This window comes from Stegodyphus dumicola, chromosome 1, assembly GCF_044657685.1.
Source record: "Stegodyphus dumicola isolate Sdum_Otavi_A_Nest chromosome 1, ASM4465768v1".
Taxonomy (NCBI): domain Eukaryota; kingdom Metazoa; phylum Arthropoda; class Arachnida; order Araneae; family Eresidae; genus Stegodyphus; species Stegodyphus dumicola.
Genome location: NC_140768.1, coordinates 68,077,062 through 68,095,712, shown reverse-complemented (window position 1 = coordinate 68,095,712; position 18,651 = coordinate 68,077,062). Strand labels below are relative to the sequence as shown.

General features: G+C 28.6%; 1 protein-coding gene across 1 annotated transcript in view; it reads left to right on the top strand.

Annotated features, from left to right (window-relative positions):
• LOC118198090 (SCY1-like protein 2) overlaps positions 1–18,331 on the top strand; it is a 459,500-nt gene extending 441,169 nt beyond the window's left edge. Inside the window, exon 17 of the mRNA XM_085816142.1 lies at positions 3,892–18,331. Coding sequence (XP_085672268.1) covers positions 3,892–3,915 — 24 coding nt within the window. The 3' untranslated portion in view covers positions 3,916–18,331. The remainder of the gene's footprint in view (positions 1–3,891) is intronic.
• The last annotated feature ends 320 nt before the right edge of the window (positions 18,332–18,651 follow it).

Below are 18,651 nucleotides of genomic sequence, written 5' to 3'. Positions count from 1 at the left end.
TCATTGTGTTTCCAAGAGTGTTTTAGTTATTCTAAAGAAGCTGTGAAGTTTTTTTTTTTTTTTTTTTTTTTTTTTTTTTTTTTTTTGAGACATTAACTAGTAAGCATTTTGAAATCAAATATTCCATTTAAAAGGATGCAGAAAAATCATTTTTTTTCTTTCGTTTATTCATAGTATTCGATGCTATCCAGAATGTCATACTTTCTCTAAATCTGAAGTTGACTTAGATTATTAAATTACAACTTATTAGAACTACTTTTATATCACTAATCGATGTCTCATTAATATAATTAATATCTGTTCATTAATATCTGCTCGATGTATGATTAGAGAACATTTAATAATATTTTCATAATTATGCTTGCGTAACAATAATTCAATGTTGTTAATTATTAAGCCCAACAAATAAAATTTATAACAATTCGGTGTTCATTTTATTATCATTATTTTAATTTTAACATCTGCCTTCAGGTTCTGACATAAATCGTGGGAGTTCCACTTTGATAAGAATTTCTAAATTAAGTTTTGCCAAAGAGAGCTGTAGTTTATTACTAAACAGAAAAGCTTGTGACAGCATCTGAAGGCTGTTTTCAAATGCAGATGGCGTGTAAAATGCAAAGCTTGCATTTCTACCAGCTCATTATCATAAATCTTTTATCGCGCTTTATTTTCGGCTCACTATATGCTTTAATTAAGTAATTCCAAATGCCATGTATTACTTCAGTTAACAATGCATCTTCAGAATAACTGTTAATTTATTTTTTTCTCTTGAGTAAAATTAGTTATCGTTGAAAGCAAACCCATAATTGCTCTTCAGAGCTTTTTAAATTGTAAATTTGTTTTTAATTCTCTAGTACTCTTCTCTCTGATTCACTATTGCTGAATCCACTCTAATGACTGTACCTTTCATAAGGCATTTTGAATTCAGTATCAAGTATTTCGGTATATGATAGCTTAAAAGAGGAATGTAATAAAAGAATAAGCTCTTCATATATGAAAATTAAATTTTCAAATAATGTTTTACTTCCAACTAAAAGCATTATTCAAAAAGACCTTTACTTTTAAATGTGCAAAAAATACATGTAACTTCTCTTAGACTAATGTTTGCAGGTTGTTTTGTTGTTTTTGTATTTACCCAAAAAGCTTTTTTTTTTTTTTTTTTTTTTTTTTCCCCAAAAAGTTTGCGAATTCCTCGATTAGCAGAGAACTTCGAGATTCTATTTCGTTAATCTCTTTAAATTTACAAAATAAGGCAGGAAAACTCTTGCTAAAATAGAAGCAGAAAATGGCAATTTTACTGTCATAATAATTATTATATTCATTCAAAATTTTAGTTTTATTGAAAAATAATAGTATTTATTTCAATTTTTTTACCCTTTAGTAAACAGCACTTAAAAAAACGATTTCTGGAAATGAATAGTGCAATTTCATGAGAGCTTTGTAAAGTATGTATCATGAAAAATGAATTAAAAGTGTTTTTATGTAATTCAGCTACTCGAAAACATTATGTGCATTCTGTGACATAAACATCTACGTATAGCACATGAAGACACACATTTGTAACTCTCTTGAGGTCAATGTCTGGTGCAGCCTGATGAGTAAAATGGTTTTAGTCGAAACTGTTATCAGCTGTATAGCATAAACTGAAAAGTAGTACATATCTTTCTTTTTTTTAATCGAGCAACCAAAACTGCCATTGTAACGAATCTTCTTTTACAAAGATGGAGCACGGTAACATTCTACGAATCATGTATAACACAGCTGAAATCTCGATTACCAGAACAGTGAAATTTAATTTCTAATCTTATGACTGTTAAGGAATTCTGATCTTACCTTGCTAGAGCTCTTTCTCTGGAACTTTATATTAAATAAGGTTTACAAAGAAAGAATTAATGATTTTTATTACCCAAGAAGAGAATTATAAAAGCAACTGCAAGCTTTGCACCAAACTTCCAAAATATTAAAATATATTTTTTTTCATAATTGGTGAAAAATCAAAATAACATTATATTCGTTAAGATATGTTTTGATCATAATAAACTTGATTATTATTAAACTGAATATTGTCTGCGATACTTCTGCAAAAGAATATTAAAATCTAGCAGATCTCTTCAGTAAATATTCAAAAGCAAATCTGGGTGACCTGAAAAAGAACGAGTAATATTTCTCTGCAAATGCTAATTCATCACTTTGAAATTCAACTTTATTCGCTTATTTTAGAATCCTGTGTGTAAACTCTGCTACCGTTTTTAGAAAACAATGTTACTTTTCTTTTTTCGATCAGAAATACATCAAGGCTTTTTAAGAATAAGATTTTTTTACAATTTTTAAAGGAATCTGAGTAGAAGAGAATTGCATTATGCTTGAACTCTTTTTTGAATTCCACAATAAAGTAAAACAATGGATTTTAGAATCCACAATGTTGTGCATCCACACACGTCGTACGGTCCCCTTTAGAACACCGAAAAACGTGTTTTTTTAAATCCGTTTCTTCCAAAAGATGATTGATTTAATATGTTCTGTTGCAGAGAAGAAAATGCTTGTAATAATTCAGGTGAAAAGTTTTCACAGTGCAAAATGGAAACTGTACTTTCAAAGAATCAGCTATTTGATGTAGAATGTGGCATTTTATTTTTTGGATGAAGTTGAAAATGTGGATATCATTTTCCTAAACACTCTTAAAGCCTTCAAAAAGTTTCTTCTTCTATTTTTTATATTTTTTTGTAATTAAATACGGCGGGACTCTATAAGGATCAGCTGTGGTGAAAGTCCATCCGATATACAAAAAATCCAGATAATTTGGCAGATTTTTAACTCTATGGAATACTTACGTAAATCACCCAAGTAAAATAATTTTTTACGTTAATGGTTATTTTATATCAACAATGATTCAACTAAAAAACCGCCTTTATTTCTATAACACAAAATGGAAAAAAAGCTTTTCTCAAGAAAATTCTAAAATCTAGTTACCTTATTATTTTTTAACGTATAACATAGTTCTACTTCAACTGAAATTAACTTTTATTGGCATAGGCCTTGAAACCGAGGCGAAAACATTAAGCTCCTAAATAGTGCGTAACTGTTTTTCAATAAAGATTGCTAGATTGTTATTTGCCGAATCCATATATATGTTGCCTTATATATTATTCTAAATAAATGTAATAATTGTTTGAAATTGCTACTGTGCTGTATTTTAGTTTAAGATTATTTAAATTAACAGAACAATTAGTAACGGGAGTAAATTAGCAATATTCTTAATTTGTTTCTCTCTTAAAGAACAGTTGGTTAAAATTCTCCCAAATTATCTGTAGAGAGATATCTTTTGAGAGAATTTCCTGAGGAAAACGAGCGCATACTCAGGTTGCACTCGAGAATATGGAGTTTTCTTCTCATGTTATGCAAAGTTAACTGGCTTTCTCTATGAAGACATCCTACCAAAGAACGTTAGCCCTTGTTTACATTGTTAAAATCAAATAGTGATCTTAATAAAAATGTGCATTCCGTTCTATTCCTTTTTCAGTTATTTCTAATTCTGATAGTGTGAAATAGAGATAGTTGACAGTATGTCCTTTAACAGTTTACCGAAAGCTACGACTTGGATACCTTCAATACTGTCATTCATAAAATATTTTGATATTATACAGTAGCCACAATATTTCCTGTTTACCCCATTTTAATGTTTCCTGAACTTCAGTACCGAAGATTACAGTAAAAGTTCCATTCTGCTTTTACATTTAATGTTAGAGTTTTCGTGTTCATTATATTATTATATTCATAGGAACTTTCGATAATTATCCGAATTTGCCAAAGAGTTTTCTTCAGTTCATTTTTTCTGCAAAACTTTTGTTTTAGATTACAATCTTGTCTCATATATTTTTTTTTCCTTTTCAGCAACAACTCTTTTCCGGAAAATAAGTAAACAACTCCTATCTTACTTTGGTGACCAAATAATCATGCTGAAAGGTCCAATATTCCAAATGGAAAAAGAATACGTAATCATGGTAAAATATATCCCCCTTTTCTTCATATATCCTTAATAAAAGTAGAAACTCAATTATAAGTATATAATCCTTTTTTTTGCAAGACAAATGTTAGTCTTGCACTCGACAATCTGTACAAATGATGAAATTTAGAATTACTGAATAGTATTTCTCAACATTCGATGACTATCAAGATTTGGTGGATTTTGATACTGCAAGTTAATGGACAAGCGTGGCCTGCATATATCGAAGATGGAATTTTCGTACTGTAATGTAAGAAATATCATATAATTGTTAATATTTTCCTCCCTATTCATACAAATTTTAAGTGTGGATGTCATAAGTATATTATAAACGTTTTAAAAGATTTTTATAGTTGTGCGTATGTTGACCTTCCTTACAGTGGATTCAATGTTGTGTGCATTTAACGTTTAATTAAGGCAGAACTGGACTTGACTTAGGAATAAAGGAGCTATGTAAAAGCTAATATATAATGCACAAAATATGCGTATTTTTGGTATATAAAATGAAATAGATTAAGAAAGACGGTGAAAAGTTGTTTATCGCACTAGCACTCGTGCCTAGATATATTTTCTATGTAAATAAATATTTGCTAATGTTAATTAAGAAATATTTTAAAGTACTGAGTATCAGCAAAATAATATAAGGAAACCTAAACATTCTGAAACAAAGTATGCATCAATTGTAATCTGCATTATATTCTTCTGTACCTCTATCTTAGGGAATGTATGATTATTACCCATAATATCTTATTTTAATAGTATCTTAGATGATATATGTAAAACAGTTTTTCTTCAAAGAATACAGTTGATGATTTCATTTTGGAAGCCAATAATCGCTGCAAATGATAAGTAAACTGAAAATCGTTTCAATCTGAAATTATCCGCGAATCAGATAATTACTTTTTAACCTATAAGTATTTTATTAATAATTATTCCATTACAATTGGAATTTTTCCTTTATTTTTCAATCTCTTCTTCTTTTATCATCTACACTGAACTAGTATTATGAAAGCAAAGCTGCATATAATTAGTATTTTCATATCCTCTTCTAAGAACTAGCTGAAAAACACTTTCATAAATGATTTATAGCATAAACTTTATAATTAGTATATTAATTAGTATAAATAATAAATAACTTTGTAAATTTTATCAGTAATGAAATTCCGAAAGAAACGCACGTAAGCATTTCTCCCGGAATAAATATATTTTTCTTATACTGAATTGGGAACAGTAGCTTGATCAAGTACTAGAAACATGTCGCGATAAAAAATAATATCAGTTTGTACAAGTATCACACACGTTTTTTATTTATTAACTTACTTGTTTGTTGATTATTATTTTTGTTACTATTATTATTATTAATTTTATGATTATTGTTAATTTTTTTATTATTATTAAAGATAATGAACTGATGTAAGCAATCCTTTTACAAAGCGTTTCACCCAACAGTATAATTTACCCTGATTTTCTTTAAAAACTTTTGTTGTCATAAGTACAAATCCCTTTTTTTATACAAGATAATAAAAATGTATAAATCGTTTTGTTATCACCGCACAGCGTTTATTTCTCCGCCTCATCTGACTGCACTTTCAGACAGTCTTCTTTTGTATGCTTTTTATGAAGCGAAACACGCTAAATGGAAATGAAGTGGGGAAAATAATTAAGCGAGACGTCTTTTTTCTGCAGCTGTTGTTTCCATGGTTAGGAGTCAATTCGAGCGGAGTAAATTAACCTTGAATTAATTATTTTAAAATAACAGATCATAGTAAGTACATCTTATAATTATATGCGGAAGTCTGATGTAAACAGTAAAAAGGTAACACATTTTTTATTAATCTTTTACTTGTGAATTTATAAAACATAAGCTTTTGTTTAGGGTAAATGTTATATATGGCTGACATTTTTATTTATTTTTATTTTTATTTTATCAGTTATCAACTGAAAAGATTTTCTTGAACACATTTCTAAAGGAATTTCTGTCATTTTCTCCCCACAACCCGCAATTGTATCCACTATAAAATCTTTATAATAAAGAAAAACTTTATAATAAACATAAATTTGAAAATCTAGTTACCTATTATTAAAAAAGTATGTTCATTTTGAACATTTATGGTTAATAATGTATGCTATGTGAAAACAATTAAATGTCAGAACCGTTCTTGAAAGCGTCTTCATTGAATTGGGAACAGTAGACGTTTATAACGTTTCAGACTTTCGCCAACATTTTAGCGGAAAACGACAGACAAAATCTGCGAATCATTTTAAAATTCTATCTTCTCGTTTTGTTGTTCCTTTTTGGTTTCAGTGCATGAAAGTGTCTAGCACTGACAGAATTTTGGTAGTGTTTTAGCATATAATGCATAACAGTTTTATTAATACTTACCTGGGAAGATACTTTTCTTGAAGACTTTTCGTTTCAACAGACAAAGAAATTATCAGTCGTTTAAGCTTCTCAGCAATTTCTTTGATTTAATTTACAAAAGCCATGAACACCTATATTTAATCATCAGCAATAAATATTGTTGTTCTAATATAATTAGTATACAGATCGTGTACAAAACTGCAGAACTAAGGTCATAGAAGGATTCTGTTTGTTGAAATTTTGGTAATGAATCTGGTTCAATCTCCTGTTTATTTCCGAGATATGAAGTCACCTAAATTTGGGTAACAATAGAAATAAAATGTCTATTTCCGAGATATGAAGTCACCTAAATTTGGGTAACAATGGAAATAAAATGTCATGCTAGTAAAAATGTCACAAGAATTAAGATGATTACATTAAGGAAGACAGTAAATAATCAGATACCAGGGAAACAATCATTATTTGGAGTATTATGAACACTAGAATCATCAGTTGAAGAAATGCTTTTAGATTAATTGAGAGATTGAATAGTTAAGCTTTCGAAGGACAAAATAACAGAGTACTTTCCTTATTTCTGTAAAACTGAATAATCTTTCTTCTAATCTACAAAGTCAGTTAAAAAAGTGTTTTCTTTGAATTTTACATATTATATTTGTGTCTTGAAGAAAAGTACCGTCTAGAAAAAATATGTCATAAAATATATTTTACGAATTTATTTTTTTTTTTCATAAATTTGCATTTTATCTTAATGTTTAATTGGTTTCATATTTTCAAGTATATCTCTAACTGCAACAATATATAAAATAAATCTCTGGAAGCAAATGTTTAACATTTAAATTGTTCAATTTACTCATGAAACTGGTATATATGAATTTGGGGGCGGGTATAAGGTTGCATTTGAAGAACATTTTAATGTTAAATAATTCTCTATGTGAAATACAGGCATTCCTTATAATATGAAGATATTAGATTCCTTAGAATCAGAGATTAATTGAACTCAGTTATCCAAACCAAAAATCTAGTACAGCAATCAGAGAATGTAAAATGTGAGGAGGAAAACTCTACGATTTTCATTTTTCAACTAATACAAATATGTTTATTGAAACAATAAATTATTGAAAGTACTCGATATTAATATTAAATTAGATACTAATACGTTCTTGTTATCATTACTAATCACCACTGGATAAGGGCATTTTCATTTGGGGAAATATCCTCAACTGTGAAATTGTCTTACGTACACTTATACGTCTGTGTTCTGTGTTTTGCAACAGATCTCTTATTTTTCTCGGATAAATATAATTAAAATTATTATTTACATTTACCCGAGTAACTTCTATCAGTTTAATTGCATAAGACGAAACACGTGCCAGATTTTGTTCTTTTTCTCGAAGAATCTTCGCTCAGTAAATATAACTCCAATTGTTTAGACATTAGTTATTAATTAATTAGTTACACTTTCTTTTAAATTTTTCTAGTCCTTTTAATTTTTCCCTTACAGTAATTTCTCTTAATTATGATGTCATAAGTACTCAAAAATGGCAATATGGTCAGTTTGTGCTCAATTCTTGTCATGGTCCGTTACTTAAAAATAGTCACTTTAAGATGGAAGAGATCTTACCTTCTTTTACAATCGTGTTACGTGTCGTCATCACTTCACAGAGGGAACTAGGAAATTTTAGCAAATTAGATGATTCGACCTCTTTTCCGAGGTACTTTCCGCGGTTTTGAGGCATTGTTTGGGGGGGGGAGAATGGCCTTGCATTGCTTATTCTAAAGTAAAAGACTATAGAGAGAAACATTCTTACAGAATGTTGTTTTATAGGAGAAATCTCTTTAATTCTCGAATCATATTAGACAGAAACCGTGTTGTAGGAATGACATATTGTGCAAGATTTTCTTGCCCTTTTACGCATGACTACAAGTTCAATAAATTGTACTTCAACATTATACCATATCACCAGTTTCCGATTTCAAAACATGAAATGATATTACATGTGGGAAAATCTGAAAATATTTTATTTCTACATAAATAATCTAGTCGTTTAATGACGTTTTTGTTTTAAAAATTAGTTATTTTAACTTTAAGTTAACTGCTGTTAAAACAAATGCGTTTTTCAGTTGGTGAATCTAATAAGTTGCAATAATAAACTTTATTCAAGTGGTTCTTGGACTTCTTTAATGACCCTATAGTCTTGATCGCGGTTTTTCTCCCGTTCCTGTGCCTTGAATTTTATACCAAGCTGAAAACCAGGAGGTATTGGGTTTGTAAATCAAACTTATAGGGCCTTAAATCAATAATATCAGTACAAAATTCTTCAGACTGACAAATGAATTACTGTTTCGTCTAAAATTGCTTTTTTATTTAAGCTTGATCTGAACAGAAAAAGCACTTCAATTTCCGCCACTTGTAGACATTTAAAATAACATAATGAGTTTATATTTTTTTAAACAGCCACAAATCCGTAATATCCACAAGTTGAATACCACATAAATAACTCTTAAGTTGAATTTACAATTTGAAAAGATCATAGCCGAAGACTGTACAAATTAGGTGTCACTAAGATGGCTCAAAATTTTAACTTCGGCTAGCAAATGGCTAATATCAGAATATTAACAGCCAGAATTGACCAATAGTTAGTAAAGTTGATACAAGCGTTGATGCCCTAAGCTGTATATCTAAAATATTCAAACTCCTCACGATAACTACTCTTCAGTCTCATTTGCATCCTGGTAAGGCCTACTGGAAAAGAGAAGTTATAACAAAAAATCAAATCATAAAAATTGGTTAATTAACATAAAATACCTTATAAGATGAGGCTTGATTGCTAAAATTCCAACAAACACGATCATAGTCTTGAGTTTATGAAAAATAAATGCATATCTTAAAGAAATACATCAAGAATAACAGCAATTTCGTCGAAACCGTTAAGTATCTAAACTATCAAATTAAATGAAATTAATAAGGTTATCAAATTATTTTTCTAAAACGTACTTTCAGACACCTCCACTTTCATCTTTCGCATCAAGTAACTCCTAGCCTTGTATTGTGAAAATTCATTTTCACCTAAACTATTCGGTTACAAATATGTTGCTGTCTTACAGACACGTATATATTTGAAGTTTACCTTAATAAAATAATCACGTTTAAAAGTAATAAAGATAGAGAATATTTTTCAATTACACTAAAATATTTAACACATTTCTGCCTATAAAAAGCAAGAAATTCTAATTAAAAATAAGCAGAGGTTTACGTACTATGTGCTGTGAAAACACAATAAATGATATATGCACAATAAATGATATATTGCATATATCATTTATTGTGAAATACTTTCTCCCATTACAAAAATTAATTATGTCTGTAAAATAAATTTTTCAAAGCAAAATTCTATCAAAGGTGTTAATTTCATCTTAAAATTCTCTGGTAAACAGCATTCACTCTTCTTAAAAGAGCTTGTAAATGTTTATAATGAAATCCCTTAAATCGTTTTCGAAAAGTTAATCTGTTACCATGGTAACCGATGGGCTAAGTAATCATCTCCGTCAACGTTTCCGAATAAGCCTCATCAAGACTGGCAGAAGCAGAACATTTTATATTTACCGCACGTTTCCATAGCAACAGTTGTTAGAAATAACAGCATGCATTGCATTAAAAGGAAGTTTTAAATTTTGTTGCCAGAAACTAGACACTTAAGTCTGCATCGCTAATGAAACTTTTTGACGAAAATAAAATATGAAATGTCTTCAGAAAAAGAAGAGAAACATATTGCATAATTTAATCCTTCTCTTAGAGATACATCTTAGCTTATGGGGAAAATAACTATGATAACATTGCTATTAGAATCAATTTATGATTATATTTTACGAATAAAACCACTAACAACCATTAAAAAAACCGTAATCCCGTTTATATTATAGCAATATACAAGATGATTCTGCCATCTACTCCCGATGATTTCAAACCTTATTTTTTTAATCATAGCTTTGGGATCTTTTTCCTAGTTATTGCTCTTAAAACCCAAGGATCGAAGTTCCGTATAATTTATTATTTGTGTTTACAAACAAAATGTAAACATTTGTAACTGAATAAATTGTCCATGAATAATTTAATCTCTGTTTTGTACCATACGAGTGTGTTTTTATCATTAGATAAGATGCTTTTAAAGAAATATACTAGCGAACAAAATTAGAAGTTTGTTGTTAGTTTGTTCTTGCAGACCTGTTTACATTTTCCACAATTTTACATTTCACTACCACAGCATCAGTTAGAGAGGCATCATTTCAAATTTCCGTGTCTGAAAGCACCGTAGTTTGCTAGACATATTATCTTAAATTTATGAAGTTGTTAGCGATGCATTTTTTTCAGTGTAATAAAATCTGCTTAAAAGCAATATCTGTACTTGTTACTAATTATGATATTTGTAGCATCTGTTCCCAAATTTTCATAATTGGGAACGTTACATTACGTTATTCTGTCATGTATTATCCTTCTTCGCGACTTAGTTCTTACTGCGCAAAATATAATATCTACATTTTCCTTCATGTGACTTCGCAAAACAGCTAGGTCTTAGAATGCTGCCAAAACCTTTAATTATCCTTCCAATATAATGAATCTATAATTACTGAGTAACTGAGAAATGTAAAATCACTAATGTAAATGTTTATAATTTAAATCTTCATTTCATTTTTAACGTCAGAAATATTTTTAACGAGATTTTTCCAAATATTTTAATGAAAAATCCTCATAATCAGCCATTTTGAACTGTCGCATGCGGTTTCATTATTTCTAACAAAGAAACTAAAATACAAAATATTGATGTAGTAAGAGAAATGTTTCCAAGTTCCTACAAGGTAAAAGTTTAAAATAGGTATTTCGTTATTTCTTCAGAAATTAAAAATAATTCAAAACTTTCTGTACATTTAACGAAATGTCTTTGAAATCCTGTTAGTTGGTAGGTAAAAGGAAAAGTAGTTTCGTTATTTATATGGATTTTAAAAGAGAAAATATTCTGATAATTATAGAAATGGTTTCAGAATCTTGCTAAGTGACTGGTTAAGAATAAGACTTCAAATCTTCTACCTAATTGACGAGTGATAATAAACGATGTGTTGCACCAAGCAATTAGTTAAGAAATTCTGTAAATTGTGATTTTAAGCAGGGTGTTTTAAACATCTACCATTTTGAGGATAAAGAACATAAAGTTTTACACAAAAACTAAACATCCATGGAAGTGTAATTGCTGAAAACTGTTTCCTGTACAATAAAGCTCTTGAGTACTGTATTTAATTTAGATAAGGCTCCTTCTAAATCAAGTCCATGTTCTTCAATTTCAGTTACTATATCTTCTCAAATACCATAGCTACTTCATTTTATTAAAAATCAGTAGATAAAATTTCGTTCTCTTTAAAAATATTTTGAAACATAATTTTGGCTATTGAAGAAATAAACAGTGCCTCATGTAGATCTGAGCTACCAATAATGTGTCCTTTGTACAGATAAAAAATAAATTGACTCTTACTGAGCTTTTCATGTGTATTAAAATTTAAATTTCTCGCTGAGCTGAATAAGCATCAGTTTATAAATTGTAATTATTAATTATCAGAATTACTTTTGCTTTTAAATTATATGCAGTATTTTTACTCAAATAAATGATATGCTAATTGCAGTTTCTATTGGTGTATCAGCTGATAGCAAAAGTAGTCATAATTTATATTATTGTTTTAAACTTTTACATGGATTAACATGTGAAATTCTTTTCATATCACCTTTATATGCTCATATATGTGAGAAAAATAAAAGTGTCTGTTGGGTGTATCAGCTCATACAATTTGGCTTTTGAAATGTACATATTTTATAAAAGTATTTACTCAAATAAGTAAGAAACAGTAAATCTGAAATACATTGCTGTTTTTCCACTTAAGATGCTTTTTTCGAAAAAGGTGCAAAGCCGTATACATTCAGTTACACTTTTTAAATAAGATGCAGAATTATATGAAAACGTTTAAGGTTGTAGATGAAAAGCGTCCTATAAGAAAAATGTAACTAAATGCTTGATGCATTTTCGCCGTAGAATAAAACTCCCAACTGCTGAAATCTACATTATGCATTAATGCATTAATGCATTAAGATGAACACGCTTTATTTTTGGAAATATTCTGTTCACGGCGATCAACTTTCATGTATATTTTTTTCATACATGAATGCAGCTAGCTGATATTAAAGACCAATATTATTCTGGCCGAACTCAGATGTATTATTCACCCAAGTAAGTAACCTTTGTTTTGTAACTATTCCTTAAATTTTCTTCCAGAAGTCTGAGTGATTCAAACAATAAGCACAAAAACATTATCTCGATCGGCAAACATACTCGGGTATCTCTGGAAATTTTGCCGACTGGAAAATTTTATTCTTTACTAATTAAAGAATCTTGAATATTTTACCATTATGTTTTACACAGTTCATGGCATTTACAAATGACCTGGAGTTTGAATATTTTGTCTGGCAATTCCTGCAACACAACAAATTTTAGACATCCAATGCATATATATCTAATTACATTTTCTACAAAACATTGGAGTTTATTCTCTGAAGCTGAATTTAACTAGAGTGATGACAAAACTGGAAGTTTCTAAGCTCATAAACCTGTATCATATAATTGAATTTTAGTATTTTATTGTTGAGGTAGAGATCTTAAAAAGAATAGGATTTTTGAAGAAACTTTTCATGAAATATGGAACAAAATTCTGTAACCCATAAGCAAGTCCAATATGCTGCTACATTCCTGTTAATATCCATATACATTCTCCATATCATCAAATTTTTTAAAGTGCATGTGCAAATATTCAAACTTCTTTGCAGAAAATATGAAACTGCTTCTAGAAAGCTGTGAAAGATGCATTGCAGAGCAGAAGGATTGCATCTAATAATAGCATGCTCTAAATATGTAATCTTTTCAACGTTTTTAATCATTCCATCATCCGGGTCATATTTAAAATGCTCTAATATTAATTGGAATTTTAAATTAACACTAGTCACCTAAAACTCTCTACCGACATTTTCTACCTTCATGTTTTCATAAAATTCTGCAGCTTCTTTTAAGAAATTCCCTGAAAACTTTATTCTAGGAAGTAAGCTCGTAACCATTTTTTTCGAATACCCCGTACACATTTAATTTTAAAACACTGGTTTCCAACAACAATAAAAATTTCTATTCCGTTTTTTAATTGTAATTAATTGTTTGTTTTTGAGTAGTATTTAACAATGTTAGAAACAAAAATTGATGATGACAGAAATATATTTTATAGTACGATTTCTATGCGAATATAAAATGATAGCAAATTATATGAAAATGCATTCCTTGTTTTCTTATAACTTTTAGTTGTTATTTAGTCTGTCTGATGCATTTTAAGAGCAAGAATGAAAACTGATAAGCGGCAAAGATAATTCAATGATAGTAACTTGCAAGCTGATAAGTGACAAAGAAATGCATTTCCTTTTTGTGTCAGAGAAAGTTACGTAGGGTCAAGGCATATCAGTTGGGTTTACGAATCTGTCAAACTTGTTAAAAATTCTTGCTCAGTTATTGTATAAATTTAAATTGCCTTTATACTGTATCTAATGTTTGTTTATTAAATTTCTCTCGAGTTTCTATGTCCCAGTTTTGGAAAAGAGGTTACCTTTGTATTAAATAGAATTATTTCCTCATATTTAAAGTTTTATCATAAAAGGTTTCATCTCTAAAGTAAGCCTAGCCGTGGGGAAATAGGAAAGTCCTACATTCAAATTTCATTCGATGTCCAGCTAAATACACAGACTGTTAAGTAAATTATAATCTTTAGCTCATTCTGTTCCATTTTGTTGTTGATATGCATCATATAGTATTTTCGATATGCAAGCTTACTGACTTAAAATTGATATATTGCAAAACCACAAATCTCTCTTTATAACTTTATTAGCATGCTTAAGCTATCCTATACTTGAATGAAACTCATCAAAATGGGTTGTTTGCTTTTAAGTAAATATTATGCTTTCTGAAACATTTAATGTTCTAGATTATGTGCTTAACTTGTCAGAACACGCTCATATGAAGCGTTATAAATAACAAGCTTTTCCGTCATGACTGCACTATTTAATTTATAATTCGAAATGAAATTATTAAAAATGCTTGAAAACAATATGTATACGTTTGTCTTATTGATGGATAAACCAAATTTTTGCAACAAGTTATGTTGTTTACTTTGCCATTTATTCAAAAATTAGTTCCAAACTGTGTTTATTATTCTCTTAAATATATGAAATGTTAAACGATGACTTGATTAACTGCAGATTTTTTTAATGAATTTTCTTAAAAGAGCCTTCCATGTTTTCCATAAAATGTTTAGTTGCGCAAATGAAATAATGTATTGAAAGCAATGTCAAAACGAAATAATTTATTGAATGCAATGTCAAAATGAAGTAATTTATTGAATGCCTATTTTTGTATGGCATCAGTTGGAAACCATTGTTTTAAAGATTATTTCAGATTATAATTAGGTGGAAAGCGAATAATTATATATGTAAACAAAGTATATTAAAAGTGATGTATGAAATTTTAGTTTGTCATTTACTGTTGTTATCTGTTTGAAAATAACGTAATGGTTCTTTCTTATACTTAAAAATTCAATGTTTAATATGTCATAACATTTTGTATTAAAATATATGTCATAATGCTGAAATCACATCATATCTTAAGCAACAATCATCAAGTGGTATGTCTGGCGTGAAACGTGTTAGGCTTAGTAACTAATTAAATGCATTTAAGGAAAGGTAAGTGCTGTACTTTCAATTAGACGTTGAAATATGTGTTTCATGGTTTGTTCTGCTCATAATTATGAACGAAAAGTGAAACTTAATTCATTTATATTTTAAATATAGTGTTTTGTTTGAGTATTAAGCCAATTTAATGTATTTGAATGTTATGTGTTTTATGTTTTAGCGTTGATATTGTGACGAGTAAATTATGGAAATATTTTTGTTGTCGTGAAATGTTAATTATGTCTGTTTTGATATATATGTTCTAAGATACTGAGAGTTAGAATTTCCAAGGTGTTTTTCTCTTGAAACAGGGAAATATAATTAGATTATGTGCAATTTATGTGTAAAACTGGATATCTAAGGCTTAGATTGTATAGTACTCGAAATTACATCAGATTGATTTTACTCTTGTGTCACATTTGCTATATTCACAGAAAAATTCAACTTTTAGTTGAATACATTCTGTAATCACAAGTTTTATACAGACTGAGCTGAGATATAAAGTACATTCAGATAGAGGGTTTTATTGCTGTCCGAAGTCGCAATTATTGTTTTTCAGGTTCTCCGTATAGTTGATAAGTGTTCATTATCGCTTTCTAATAATTAACCTGAACAATTCTAACGGAACCAAAACATTTTAAATGAGTGTTTTCTTATCAAAGCGATTACCTCATGAATTTTTGGCGACATTTGAAATCTGCATATTACATATTAAGCATATACGTTTGTCAATTTGGGCGACAACGTGTGTTCTTTGCTTCTAGAAGGAAGTACCATTTAATCTTAGCAGCGTTGTATAATGCATTTTTAAGTTGCAAGTTTCTAAGTTTAACATGGTAACGTACATTAACGATTTTAAAGTTATATGGCTAAATATGTAGAGAATATAATGAAATTAGGCACCATTTTTTATAATTTTTTTGTTTAAATTATTTTTGCATGCATATAAATAGAAAACAATTTCCAATGTCATTCAAAAAATGAATCAAAATGGTTACGGACAAACCATCTGACATAACAAGCTGTTTTTCACTGCAAAGTACAGGAAAAGCTTTGATTGTACATCTGATATACTACTTAGCAACAAACAAATTTCTTAAGTTCTTAAACAAAATTCTTAAAAAAAATTCATTCTAGAACTTAATTTATGTAATGGAATGTTTATGCAGAGGTTGTCCATAAAATTTATTCCTTTTTAATGTAAAAGCATTGAAATTTTATATATAATTATTTCAAAAACTCACATTCCTCAATATTTTTAAATTATATTTATTCTTCAGAAAAATTATACTCAAAAGTATAAGTTTTAATGATTAAAAGGTATATTTAAAATTTAATATTTATAATAGGACTTTCGTTTAAGCATACTTGTGTAACATATTTTAATTTAATCTGTAACTTTAGTGCTCTATGTAAAGTCTTCTTAGTGTGAAATTAAAACTGAATTACATTTTGGTCTTAACATTAATCATGTCTAATCCCAATTATCTCTCCCAATCGCTTTTATTGATATTAAAAAAAGAAACGAAAGGGATTTATTTTGGGTAAAGTTACAATTAATTTATGAATTTTGTTTTCTGCCACTTAATGAACTAATTCCCAAGGTTTCAAAAATGTAATTCTACTGGTAACATCATCAAAGTTATTACTTTGCGGTATGTCGAGAATGTTTAAATGGTTCTTATTTAAATACTGATGCTAAACATATATTTCTGTTTTTTTAATTTGAAAGTTTCTTAAAATAAGGCACTTTGTATAAGAAGTCTTAATATTTTAAATGTCTAAAAGTTGTAAAAAAAGAAATATTGACACTGTGGTACAAAAATTCTAGTCAGTGAAGTATTTACTTTCCTTTAACTTGTTAAAAAGAAAACTTCTCTGCCTTTACACGCTAAATTTAAGAGGTTGCGATTAATAAAACATTTAAAAAACTTTTAATCAGAATAGGTTTAATAGTGAATGTTGTTTTACCCTAACAAAAGTGTTACAAAATGAATAAGTTGTTTCTTTAGTTAATACCCAAATTTATTCTTAAATGTCTTGGATTTAAGTTGATAACAAACAAGGAAAAATGCCCTTATTCAATAGCTTTTTGTCGAATGTTCCTGCGACTTTTGCTTGTAATTTAGGAAATATTATTAACTCATTAAAGTATAATGAAGACTGTCTAATTTAAAATTTTATTTTTCCCATCTTTGGAATGAAGACTATTTCCAAAATTTTTTCATGTTATTTTTCCCGAACTTTTAATCAGATGTACTCGTGTAGAACAACATGTAACAAAATAAAGCTCTTAACCCCTTTTTAATTCCGAATTCTCAGGATAATTAATGTCTTACTAAACAATTGTGTGTCATTAAATTAATAAATAAAAAATGAAAACTTATAAAATTAATTTAAAACGTTTGGCATCAATGAAAATTATAGTTTTGAATTAGTTTAATTTTATGTTAAATTTAAAAATTAGACCTGATACAGCCTTTTCGTGTTCTAATTTTTTTAATACTGTGTAGTATGGACACATGTTTTGCAATGAACCAAGAAAAATCAAATGAAAACAAAATGTAATAAAACGAACGATGTGCTTAACTCATATAATTATCGCAACAGTTTAACGGAACAAATACAGACAAACTGCATTATGTAAAAAAATACTTTCTAAGCCTTAGAAAACAAAACATAAACAATTACGCATTCCCGATCTTTTTTAATCTTAGATCAATTTTATTTACATATATTGAACAAAATTCTAAATGTTTTAAACTTTCTGAAAGTGGTATTGATATTCAACAAATTATTAATCTTTGCAGGTGATATAAAAATCACTTACGTCTGCGAAATTGTATCCTATTCGATTCACAAAATTAGCAATAAATGGAATATTCTATCTCATTTTTGTAAAGGATAGTGTATTTTATACTAGTTATTGTAAATCAGCAGGACTGTGAAGATCAAATATTATAGAAAGAGGGCTAATATTGTTGTTGAATATTTGAGCAATCAGTGTTATATTTTAATGCACTTTTGAGTTGAATGTACTTGCCCACTTGAAGCTGCACATTTATTTTCTGCCACTATTGTACTTTCAAAGTCATGATGATGCTCTTTTTTGTAACACTTCATTGTAATTTATGATTAAAATCGAAATAAATAGATTTTGTTTTCTGATTGACTCGTAATTTTCATTGTTTATCTGCACTCTATATATTAAATATGTTTAGATTTTTAAAGATATGTAACATTATTCGATGCATTAATAAAAAATTTTATGTTTGGAAAAATTGTTTAAAATTCTAAAAATATATGATACTATAGAAGTATAAAACATATTGTGACACTTAAGGCCTATCTACACGAGGAAACTTATATCCGAATAAGTATCTCTCGACGTTTGGAGCGGCTATAACAGTCCGTCTACACGGGGAAACATACTACCGGCGCGTCAAATATATGTCTTCGATGCCTATGCCAGGAATCGTAATCAATTAC